The following is a 12,538-nucleotide window of genomic DNA, read 5'->3' as shown; positions in this document are numbered from 1 at the left end:
CCAGAGTCTCCCCCTCCACCCTACTCCAGATATCCAATGGATTTTCTCAAACCAACTGGTAAGTGGACTTTTTTTTTTTATCTCAGTGCTGTTTGTTTGGTTTTTTTTAAAAAGGGCATTGAAAACTATCACACTTTTTCAGAGGAGAAACTTTTGGAGCTGCTTGCATGCCTCTGCCTTCTGGAAGAATGAACAGATCATTTATCTAAGGCGCAAAGTAGGATTTTAAATCTCTGGCAAGGAGCTTGAGGAGGGATTGTGATGCAGCACAGGCCTTTGCTGGTCCAGTCACTTGGACAGCCAGAAAAATCATGGTCTCTGGTTATCCATGGCAGTGGGTCCCTCATCCCTGGGTGCATTTTTCAGGGATTAAAGCTGGGATCCAGCACAGCTTGAGTTAGCATCACCCTGCTGGCTGGGAATCCTACAGAGCCTTGAGAAATGGGAGTGGGTAGAAATTAAATAAAGGAGCGTAATCCTGCCTTCTCAGGTTGAAAAAAAAAACCAATAAAACCCGACCAAAATTAGGAAAGGGGGTTGAAAAGTTATTTTAATTTTTTTTTTAGCATCACTGCATGCCTGTTGCTTGTAATTGAATGTCAGGGTGCCAGGGGAGAAGCCCATTTGAGGCTGGCACCAGCTCTTTTGCAGTTGTCTGCATAACTCTTGGTTGGCAGCGAGCTCGCCAGGTGTGAGATAAATTGGGCTGGAAAAGAGGAGGAGAGGTGGGGAGAGTCGGAAATGGGGGGGAGCTTGAGGAGGAGTTGGCTCCCCGAGGATCAGGGGATCTCTGGTGGCTTGTCTGGAGCACGGTGGGCTCTGTGGTCGTGTCCCTTTGGTCCCAGCAGGCAGGAGGGGGAAGGCAGTAGTGCGAGGAGGCAAAGAGGGAGAGATTTTTAAAGACCAAATACCAGGTCATATTTTTTTTGGCCAAATGATCAGTTTCTGTCAAATTACTGCTCTTTAGTGTCTCGCAACTGAAGGGAACCCTGAACTTGAGCTTTTGTAAGACACATGGGGTACCCTTCTGGGGTCCCATCCTGCCCACTACTCCCTGACAGGCTGGACTTTTGTTTTTCTTCTCAAAGAAACACTAATAAGTCTTTTTTTTGTTTGGTTTTTGGTTTGTTTTTTGTGGTTTTTTGCGGTTTTTTGCCTTGTGGAAATAAGCAAAGCTGTTTAGCAAACAATTGGGTTGCAAAGCATGAAATGTTTTGGATATCGGGGAGGAGGCTCAGCATCTCGAGCCCATACTGCGATGTAGGAAGGAGTTGTTCCATAATTTTATTTTGTGGAGCTGCTGGCTTGCAAGTTTTGTGGGTCTGGGTGAGACTGGCATCCTTATGTCTCTGATGGGGAATGCTCCCAGAAAAGTTCTGTGTTTTGGCTTTTATTGCCTCTCTTTCAACCCAACAGTGATGCTGGCATGGGATGCAAAAGGGGTTGAGAGAAGGGTTAAAACCTTGCCTTGGGTTTCCTGTGAAGATGTTGGGATGTATCTCTTTGCAGGGTTTAAACATCTCAATCTGCCCCTGCCAGGACCTCATTCTCAGTTAGCAAGTGATATATTTATTCATTAGCAAAGTGTTGACACAAGGTAGCAAAATGTGTGTAAACACAAGGTAGCAAAATGTGTGTAAACAGCAAAGCCGCAGAGCATTGAACCTGCCATTTCGAAAGGAAAAGTTATTCCTATTGGCCAATAGGAAGTGATTAACGTTGCCCATCAGAAAGGAAGACACAACTGGGTTACTCACCAAAAAAAAAGTCCTCTTTTTTTTTATTTTCTTTTTTTTTCGCCTTTTTTGAAAGAAAAATCCCTTTGGCAGCTGGACTTAACAGGGACTGGAAGTCTGTTGTTGCAGGTGGGTTTTGCAAGCTCAGGGTTTCTCGGCATTTCCTCTGCGGAGGGACCAAGGGTTTCCCAGCCTGGCATTGGTGCCATCTCCTGTGGCTTTTTCCCAACTGTACATTGAGGAGGACTCCCTGTGGCCTGGCTTGGTGGGAAAGGGAAGGTAGATGATGATGGGAAGGTGTGAAGTCTTTTACCTGCCTGATGAATGTGAGCCATCTTCTCCCCTGGGACAGTGGGTTGGAGCAATCCCTCAGTTTAAACTTGGGTAACTGCATCTGCTGGTGGAGCTGGGAATGTGCATCCAGGAGGAAACTTCTGCTTTTCCATCAAGTGTGATAATAAAAATATTGAAGTGTTTAGTCTTTTAAGTGCTTTGTCTGGCTGGACAGAGAGGAGTACCTGGACCACTGTGGGCTCTGGCAGCACACGCCAGTGCCCATGGTCATGGAATCATCAAGCTGTTTGGGTTGGGAGGGACCTTTGAAGGTCATCAGGTTCAGCTCCTCTGCCATGAACAGTGACATCTGCAACTGGATCAAGTTGCTCAGAACCCTGTCCAACCTGACCTGGAATCTCTCCAGGGATGGGGCATCTCCCACCTCTCTGGGCAACCTGGGCCAGGGTCTCACTACCCTCAGTGTAAAGAATTTCTTCCTTCTATCTAATCCGAATCTCCTCTCTTTCAATTTGAAACCATTATGGTGGTGATTAAATTTTTTTTTCTGGAAGGTGATGGAAGCTGAGGTGGGTGGTGTCACTGGCTGGAGAACTGCATGGATGGACAGGGGAGCTGGAGGTCTGTGGTAGGCAGTGAAATGCCACCTCAGTCTGTGTGTTGGTAGGACATATCTGGTATTTGTGAGTGGAAGGATCTGCCTTTGACAGCTGGGTTACCCATGGGAAGGCTGTAGGCCCAAGTAGGACTTCTGTTTGTTGGGTTGGATGGGGCTGGGCTCACCCTGCAATCCTGGAGGCATGTGGGAACTCAGCATTCCCAGTATCCCTGCAGGAGCTGCCACTTGTGGCTGTGTTGGAAGCAAGGCGGATAGTAGTGTCCCCAAATAATTCAGCTGTATTCTGACCCATCATGAAGTGGGACAAGGAGCTTCAAGTGCCTGTCACCATTGTGTTCCTGGTTGGCTGGTCATGGTGGTACTGGAAACCCACTGAGAAGTTGCTGCAGGATTGAATGCTTTCCCCTACCATCGCTTTTCAGGGGAGCTGGAGGTTTGGCAGCTTCCAGGAACTATTCAGCACCTTGTGATGTTGGGCTGGTGGCCACCAGGAGTAATTCTATGTCTCCGTGATGGTTTTATATTGCAGGAAGGCAGTTTTGGGAGGAGATTCACATGCACTTGGCTTGGATGAACCTCTGATACTATGACCTCTCAGTGTTGCAAGTAAAATGAGCCCAATTACCTGCTACTAGCGAGAGCCCTTGGCAGATCTGTGGATGATGGGAAGGGTACAAGGATGAAACCAGGCATATGTAGGGCAGAGAGCCCAGGAGGGTCCCACTTGGGAGCTTATCCCACACCTGACCATCGTGCTTAGTCTAGACATCAACCCTGTGTCCTCTAAAGAGGCTTCAGAGGGTAATGAACTGGTGAAGGAAACTGACTGTTAACTGGGACATGGGAAGGGAGATGACAGTTTAAAGACATCATGAAAGGCCATTTGGGCTTTCCTTTGATGGATAGTGCAGGTCAGGGAGTGGTCCAGGTGTACAGGCTCTGCAGCTGGCCTTGTTTTCATCCTCAGTGCAGAAATGCTAAATGGATTCAGAGTCAAACTGGAGCAGCTTTGCCATAAGACCAACCTCGCTCCATTGCATTGGGAGTGGGGACAGGATTCTCTCCAGCCATGCTGTGCAGTGTGCTAGCAGAAGACCTGGTCATGTATGATCCCTAAACTTCATGGAAAGGGCAAATGATGGGACTCCTCAGGGAGCTGATGGAGCCCAGTGTGGAATGCTCCATCCTATCTTCAGAAGCCCACCTGGAGCCCAAGCGGTTGGAACCATCTCAGTAGCAGGGCAGGGGGAATATTCTGTCAGGACTAGGGAGTGTTAAAAAGAAAAGAAAAAAGAGATTTCTTTAAAGCACAGAAAGCTCGAAGAGGCATTCAGAGAGTGTATCACATAAAGTATTTCACAATAAAGTCCATTTCCTGCCTCCCCTATTGTTTTGGGTTTAATTAAGTGTATCCTGTTAAACTGTATATTCCTGTTAAGGCTTCGACTTGACTCCGATAAAATGAGGTTATGCAAGTAGGAATTTCTTCTTCACTGGGATTTCAGGGCATGTAATCTGGGAAAAGGGCTTTATTAGTAAGGGGGAAATGATCTCCACTCTCCTGGTGGTGGCCCTGGTGTTGAGATACAGCGAAAGGATGTCATGAAGGAGCCTGCTGAGGACCAGAAGGTTGTGTGAACTGGATCATCTTGGTGTGCTTGAGCTTGTTTCCCCCATGGAAGTGACTGAAAAGATAGAGTAGTGTTGTGTGAGACGAATCTCGCCGTGGGCGCGAGCTCGGTTCGTGAACAGAGTCAATCGAGCTAGTGTTAGTTCGGGTTAGTATCAGTGAACTAACTTCGATCCGCCTGGCACTCGAGCCTGCTCAGGAACCACACCCTGCCGAACCCGGGCATGCGCCCCTGGGCCAGCCCCAACTGGGCACAGGCGGGGCGAGCACCGTCCGGCCCATCACCCGGCAAGTCCTGGCACCTGTTGCCTACAGAGTAGGACCAGGGGATGGGTGTTGGTTTCTGGCTATTGTTACCTGGAGAAGCAGGCTTGGGATGGGAAGGTCCAACCCCTCAATTTGAATGCCTCTCATACATCAGGAGAAACCTCTCAACAGTGAGGCTGATCTTTCCCTTCCCTTTGGTAGTGCAAGGAGGAGTAGACCCAGTTTCTCACCTGGCCCAGCAGGTGACAGCTGAGTGTAAGATCTGCCAGCAGCTGGGGGGGGTGTGTTAGTGACAAAAATTGAGTGGTGGAACTCAAACATGGGCCGTTGGCCACAAAAGGGCGGCACTGAGATGTTTCTCTCTCGGTTCCCGTTTCGGGGAGCTTCAGGTGTTGACTACGTTGAGTAAAACCTAAAGCCATGAGTTGAGCACTCTGGGGAGGTCTCTTGCATCCCAACAGTAATGACCTTGGTCCTCATTACCTGGTGACTGGACCAGAGAGGGTGGCAGCCAGTCTGTAACTTGGGCCAGTCTAGCATCAGTGATGGAGAGCAGCGAGCTGCCTTGATTGAGGTGACAAGTGGATGCTTCTTGATGAACTGCTGTCTTCTATGGGGACAGTTAGTAATTGCTTCCTGCTAAACCCTTTGGAATGTGTGTTCTGCTTGTGGCAACGCTGGGAGCCTGGGAAGAACTGCCTGTGTACTGAGGTTCTCTCCTCTCCTCTCCTCTCCTCTCCTCTCCTCTCCTCTCCTCTCCTCTCCTCTCTCCTCTCTCCTCTCTCCTCTCTCCTCTCTCCTCTCTCCTCTCTCCTCTCTCCTCTCTCCTCTCTCCTCTCTCCTCTCTCCTCTCTCCTCCAACAGATTGTCCAGACTCTGTGCCTTCCTCCACTGAAACAGGGGGAACTAATTGTCTAGCCCCTGGGGGGCTTTCAGGTAAGACATCACTTCTTACCCTTGATTTTTGTAGTGGGCTGTGTTGACTGAGGGTCCCAAGGGGGATCCAGAGTGAGGCTGGGGGGTTTTAGGGATGCAGATGGTGGAGAAAGGCATGCTCCAAGGGGGAATTAGATTTCTTGCTGAGTATCTCTTGTGCAGAGGATGTGTTGAAATCCCAGGTGAGGTTCTCCATCCCTAAAAGTCTATATTTCCTTTGATTTCCAATTTTACGCTCCATTACTTTTTGGAGCCAGGTAGGAAGAGGCGTGTTGGAGAAGGTGAAGTGTTGGTTTGTGGATTATCGGAGCAGGTGTGGATGTGCCTTGAAGAAGGTTTTGGTGTCAGGCTCTCCTTGACCTGGTGGTGGTGGCACCTCTTGCCTCTGGGATGAGAGCTGTGCTTGGACTTTGCTTCTGGTAGGGTGACCAGCATCCCACATCTCATGCATGAGGTTTATGTTGCCCATAGTGGGAAGGTGACACCATTTTTTGCTAAGATGTTGCAGAGAGAGTTTGACTTTATGATTTTCGTGGGTCCCTTCCAACTTGAGCTATTCTGCATTTTCCCTTGCTTTCCTGTTTTCCATCTCCTTCAGCTTCCAGGTGCTGTTCTGGGATGGATATTCAAAGGATAATTTCCCCACCCTTCATGGACTTTTCATAGAACCATGGGATGGTTTAGATTGGTAGAGACCTTAAAAGTCATCCAGTCCATCTCTCCCCACCTTTTCCAAGGTGTGATGCCTCCATTGCCTCATCTCCTACCTTGGATCAGCCAACTCCGTGGCTTGGGCTCTGTCTCTACTGAGATGAAAGTATCTAAAACCCATTCAGTTGCATGTCCATGCTCATGTTTGAAGGTTCTTCCATTTGTGGGGTCATGTCCTTGATTTTCGATTTACTCCTCATCCAGAAACTGGGATTTCAGAACTAGGTTGTCGGTGTGTGTGCATCTGTCCCTGCCTCTCTCCAGGAATTGTGTTGGGTTTGGATGTCTTTAAGTGAGCCTTGTTTGTTTTTCTTTGGGTGTGATATATACCCTGTCTGTTATTTGAGAGGGGAGCATATTGTTTGTTCAAAGGCCCTAATGAGAATTAATCAAACAGAGGGGGAGAGGGAATGGAGAGAACTGTCGCTACCTTTTCGTGTTTTGTTTTTTAAATGAGGGTTTTCTGTATGGGGTTTTTTTTCCTTTTGGAACCTATAGCTTTAGGGAAGAAGAAAAAAAAGAAACAACTGTAAAAGGGAAAAAAAAAAAAAAGACAAGAAGCAAAACAACACAATAATGATGTTAGATCCTTCTTTTTTTTTTAATTTTTTTTTCCTCCGGAAATGCATGGGGAACCCTTCGGCTTCTTAAGTTCGGGAAGGTGGAGATTGGTGATGCCAGGTGGAGAATCCATCATCCCTCATCCCCTCTAGACTAGAGCTGTTGGATTTGTGGTTCCTTGATGAAAGGGTGACTTTTTAAAAGAAAAAACCCACCCTGATTCTGGTAGATATGGAAACTGGAGCAGGAGGCTAAGGGAGAAGATGGTGGTGATGGGTTCCTGTAGCACCATAGGCTTTGGCCACCAGGGATGGGCAGTGGATGCTGGTGTAGTAGCAGTGTTTGAGTCAGTAGACCTGCCTTAACGTTGCCCAGAGAAGTTGTGAATGCCCCACCCCTGAAAGTGTTGGTTGGATGGGGCCTGGAGCAGCCTGGTCTGAAGGAAGGTGTCCCTGCCTGTGCAGGGGGTTGGAACAAGATGATCTTTCCTGTGATTTTTTTGGATAACTGCAAGTTGGCAGGGCAGGATTTAGTGAGGCAGATTGCTCTCAGCACCAGGAATTTTGGAAAGAGGTCAGCCTGGAGTTGACAGCTACTCTGGCAGGGCAACCACATGGGGGTTTGAGAGGATGATGGCAGGAGGAGCACTGAAAAGGACATGGAGTATCCTTGCAGTCCTCCATGAGGCTTCTTGGATAGGGAGGAGTCTTGGGTCTGGCCACTTCATGATCTTCTGAAGGCTGAAGATGGTTTCATTGATGAATACCAGAGGTGCTGGAGGATGTGGGAGGGGGAGTGATGGGGCCAGGGGAGATGGCTAAGGAGGGTTTTCCCTTTGTGATAACCAGTCTGATCTTCTCCTTCCCACCCTCCACTTTCCATTCTCCTTCCTGGCCCAGGAGTGCAATATCGGGTAGTCCTTCACTCTGTGCTGGTGTCCTCATCCCACCACCATTGTCACTTCTCCATTCTCTGGCTGATGGACCTCTTGCTCCTCTGAGGTGCTGGCTCTCCTTTCCTAATTCTTACCTTTATTTATTTTCTTCTGTCTTTTATTTCTATCAGTGGTCACTCAGTGGGTGGGTCAGGACTTCTTGCTCATGATCTGTCCCACCAAGATGGTTGTCCTCAGGTATTACCAACTCAGGTCTTTTGTATCCTGTCTATGATTAAAGGAGAGAGCAAAAAATATCCCATTGGAAAGAAAAAGAATTTCCATTAATAGTGAGGCAGAGGGTGGTTTTTCCTGTATTTTGAGCTGTCTCCTCCCCAGGAGGAGTGTTTGGTTATGACTCTTCTTTCAAACAAGGAAATCCATGCTTGGAGAGAGGCTGGAGGTGGCTGGCCGGTAGTCCTGTGGCATCTGATGGATGGGAGCTAAATTCTTGGATGATCCATGGAGGAGCTTTGCTCCCAGGGTAGGAGTGAGCTGATGGTGCTTGATGGTGTTTGTGCTGGGTCTCTGTGGGATGCTTTCCACCCAGTCTTGGACATCTCCCACTTGACGTGTATGGGATAGGGCTGGTGACTCCTGGCTGAGGGAAGGTTGTGGTGCCAGTGGTGGGCGAGGACAAATGAATGGGGCTGGATCTGCTGGCAAAGCAGAGCTCTCCAGGAAGCCTGGAGCTGGTTGGCTCTGATGAGGAAAGCGTGATGAGCTGGCTTGTGTCCTCACCACCTCAGCTGCTTTTTTATTTATAGAGGATATTCCTAAAATACCAAGCCTGAGAGTTTACCCAGGTTTCAGCCCAATCTGGAACCTACCCCAGGGTCTCCTGTAGCCAGTGGACATAGAGTGAGGATTTTTGGTAGGTACAGGACCAAAGATTGAGGCTGGGAGACCAGCAAGTCTTTTCCAGAGCAATCACAGCCTCAGTTTCCCCCTCCCAACTCTGCTGTACCAGCAAGATGGGAAAAAACCTCAGGAGGTAAAGAAGCATCAACATCGCTCCCTGCTTGGCGGTGGGACTTTGGCTGGTTTAAGGGACCTCTTGGCTGTGTGACATTTCATTCCCAAATCATGGGCAGGCCAGGAATGTTTCACTATGCCTCTCATCCCTGCTGGTATCTGCTCATCAGGGAAGAAGCACCTTGTCCAAATCTGGAGCTATTGGTCCCTAAAGCAGCTTTTTCCTCCTACCCCCCATGTAAACAGGATCCTGTGCTCTATCTCCGGCAGAATCCTGCCTGCTTTCCCATTCCCCCCCTTCTCCTTCCCACCTCCCTCTCTTCCAGTTTATAACCTCCTGTGAAATGCCTTTTTTTACAAATTGGCATCCTATTATAATCTGAAATTGAGACATCTTCCTGTGGAACTCGGATTGTATATTTGTCTCAGGGATAAGCAATTGCTTGGGATTTTTTTTTAATTATTAGTATTTTTATTTATTTATTTGCTTGGAGCATTGACAGGAGCTCTACCCTTTCCTGGTTGGAGATACAGCCACCTCCACCATTAAGCCACCAATTTACTTACCTAAACCCCACTATCCCCTCCTGGAAAGGACGAGGTTATCAGGGGTTAACAGTGAGATGACAGCACTGGAGCCTCTGGAGCAGAGCAGGCTGCCTGCCAGACTAGGAGCCTCCTCCTGCCTTGCCTTGCCTTGCACATCATCTGACCGTGTCCGCAAGCACCGTCCCCAGGGCTTTTGGCTTGGCTGCTCCTTCAGCCCCAGGAGGGTTTGTTGTTTGTTTTTTTTTTCTTAAGGGGAACACGGTTGTGTTGTCCCTGTGTTGCCATGGGGATGCTGGGGGCATCCTCCTCTTGGTTCTCTGATGAAAATCCTCCCCCAAAGCAAATAAGAACCATTTAATAATAGCTTAAAATGCTCCAGAGCCTTTTCATCCTTTCCTAGATAGTCTTCTGGGATGGGTGTTAAATAAAATGATGGCAGAGGTGCTCCCCATGTTAAATGTTTCAGTCCATCTCTGTGTTACATTCATTTTTCTGAGTGCTTGCCAGATTTTCATAGAGTCCCAGGCTGATTTGGGTTGGAAGGGACCTTCAGGATCATCTAGCTCCATAGGCAGGGACGCCTCTCACTTGGCGAGGTTCCTCAAAGATTTTTTTCTCAAGGGTGCCTTGAAAGCCATCAAAACATAGAAGACCCCACCACCAGCAAGTCCTTCATGGGGGGGACCACATTGGGGTCCCACTCAGTTTTTATTCCTAAGGGGTGGAATGAGGGCAAAAAAGGGGGAATTTTAGAAGTTAGGGTGTGCCAATCAAAACCACGCTCTGCTCCCCAAAGATTTTTTTCTCAATGGTGCCTTGAGAGCCATCAAAACACAGAAGAAGACCTCACCACCAGCAAGTCCTTCAAGGTGGGGACCACACTGGGGACCCACTCAGTGTTTATCCCTAAGGGGTGGAATGAGGGCAAAAAAGGGGGAATTTTAGAATTTGGGGTGTGCCAATCAAAACCATGCTCCGCTCCCAAAAGACGTCCTGGCCAGCGCTAACAACTTGATCATTGGGGACATTTAAAACTCGACGGACAAAAACACTTGTAGAGGAGCATTCCTGGGCTGGCGGGAATGTGGGCTGCATTGTTTCCATCCTCCCTGTCTGCCCCGGGGGTATCAGTTACACAAGAGGAACCAGTCACATTCACCACAGGCATTTCCCCGCCACTGGCACAGAGGGAAGGGGATGCCTCTTCCAACCTTGATGGCAAAGTTTGTCTCACTTCGGTGTTGCCTTCAAAAGGGGTCCACCCTGTTAGAGGGTGCAGAGAGGAAAAATGGGGTGTGCTCTCCTCACTGTGTGTTATGGGAAGGTGATGGGTGCTGGCCACAGCCCAGCGCTGGTGGGTGCCGTCCAGGTTGGCTTGAATGACCCACGCCGTGGCCTGGCCACCTGCCCACTGTCACAAAGGAGCTTCCTCTCTGGTTTATTTTCAATGCCAAGATATTAACTGCTGAGGCACAGTCTTTCTCTCCAAACCACCCTTGCTTTTTGCCTAAATTGCTTTGTTTCCCCTCCCCAACCCCCCACCAACTCCTCCACTGGTGGGGTCCTGGCTGTATCACGGCTGCTGTTGAGGAATGGGAGGTTCTGGAGGCCCAATCCTGCTCAGGGCTGAGGGTGGCCAAGGGAAGGAGCTCAGCATCTTGCAGGATTTCCGCTTGCTGACTTTGGATTATCCCCTTGGTTGGGGTTTGTTGTTTGTTTTGTTGGGTTTTTTAAAATTTTATTTTTATATTTTACTGCCTTCTTTTAAGAAAAGCGGCCTCTTGGGTGTTGCTGGCTACTTCCTTCTCTGCAGTTTACTTCGCTTTTTATTTTATTTTTAAATCAAGCTTTTAATGTTTTCCCCCTTCTTCTCCTCCTCCTTCTCTCTCCTTCTCTCTCCTCTCCCACCTCCTTCTCCCACCTCCTTCTCCCACCTCCTTCTCCCACCTCCTTCTCCCACCTCCTTCTCCTTCTCCTTCTCCTTCTCCTTCTCCTTCTCCTTCTCCTTCTCCTTCTCCTTCTCCTTCTCCTTCTCCTTCCCCTTCCCCTTCCCCTTCCCCTTCCCCTTCCCCTTTTCCCCTTCCCCTTTTCCCCTTCCCCTTTTCCCCTTCCCCTTTTCCCCTTTTCCCCTTTTCCCCTTTTCCCCTTTTCCCCTTTTCCCCTTTTCCCCTTTTCCCCTTTTCCCCTTTTCCCCTTTTCCCCTTTTCCCCTTTTCCCCTTTTCCCCTTCCCCTTTTCCCTTTTTTTCCCTTTTCCCTTTTTTTCCCTTTTCCCTTTTTTTCCCTTTTCCTTTTTTTTCCCTTTTCCCTTTTTTTCCCCTTTTCCCTTTTTTTCCCCTTTTCCCTTTTCTTCTCTTTCTCTTTTATTATATTTTATATTTCAATGCAATAAGAGTTTTTCTGGGCTAACACTGCTGGGATTTTCCATCCCTAGGCAGTGAAGGGTGTGGGGGATCACATCCCCATTTCAGGGACCTACTTCAGGAGCTACCCTTGGGGGTGGGGGAGTCTTTGCCAATGGACTTGAGCTGTCAGGTCCAAAAAAGCTTTTTCCAGGGATTTTTGTGCCCCTGGGGATGTGATGAGGTGTTTGCTAACAGATAGTGATTTCTTTTTCCTTTGCTTTTTTATTTTTCCTTTTTTTTTTTTACCCCCTCTCCCCTCTCCTCTTTTGGGTAGCCCTTTAAATACATGATGATAACTTTCACCCTGTTAATTAACAGGAAACGTTGGGACAAGACAGGAAATTACATCAGGCTTTTATGAAGAAAGAGCCAAGAGAAAAAAAAAAAAAAAAAAAAAAAGACAAGAAAACATTAGTGAAAGGAAAGAAAGTGCCAGGGGAGGAGGAGAAAGAAAAGGAGGAAAAAAAACACCCCAAACTTTCCATGGCCCCCTCTTTTCCAAGGGAGGCTGCTCTAGTACTTTTATTTTCATTACATTGAAAAATATTGGACTAGCAGGGTCACCTTTGCTTGAACATGACTCTTGAGCTTCCTGAGGAATCTTTTTTTTTAATTTCATGCATTTTCTCAGCTTCCTTCCCCAAACTGTGAGGCCTAAGGAAGCTCTTGTCCAGGAGACTAATTTTGGTTTGGTTGCTCAGCCCTTCAAATTGGTCCCCACCCTGTGTCATTATCTTGGTTTTAACTTGCAAGAGAGGAAAAAAAAACAACAACAACCAAAGGAAAAAAAAGAAAGACAACAACCACCCTGTAAGATCTGGCTCAGCCTTTCTCTACCCTTTTAACCTCACTGCAGAAAAAAATCTCCCAGCTTCAGCTGGATGATGGATACCTGGCTCTGTGGTCCTTCCTCATCCTTTCTC

At 48.0% G+C, this 12,538-nt stretch overlaps 1 protein-coding gene across 1 annotated transcript in view; it reads left to right on the top strand.

The window, feature by feature from the left end:
• LOC139789123 (mothers against decapentaplegic homolog 7-like) overlaps positions 1 to 12,538 on the top strand; it is a 31,197-nt gene that overhangs the window by 2,625 nt on the left and 16,034 nt on the right. Inside the window, 2 exon segments of the mRNA XM_071729655.1 lie at positions 5 to 58; positions 5,411 to 5,482. Coding sequence (XP_071585756.1) covers positions 5 to 58; positions 5,411 to 5,482 — 126 coding nt within the window.

Source organism: Heliangelus exortis, chromosome W, assembly GCF_036169615.1.
Source record: "Heliangelus exortis chromosome W, bHelExo1.hap1, whole genome shotgun sequence".
Taxonomy (NCBI): Eukaryota; Metazoa; Chordata; class Aves; order Apodiformes; family Trochilidae; genus Heliangelus; species Heliangelus exortis.
Note: the sequence above shows the minus strand (reverse complement) of the source record. Positions and strands in the feature narration are given on the sequence as shown.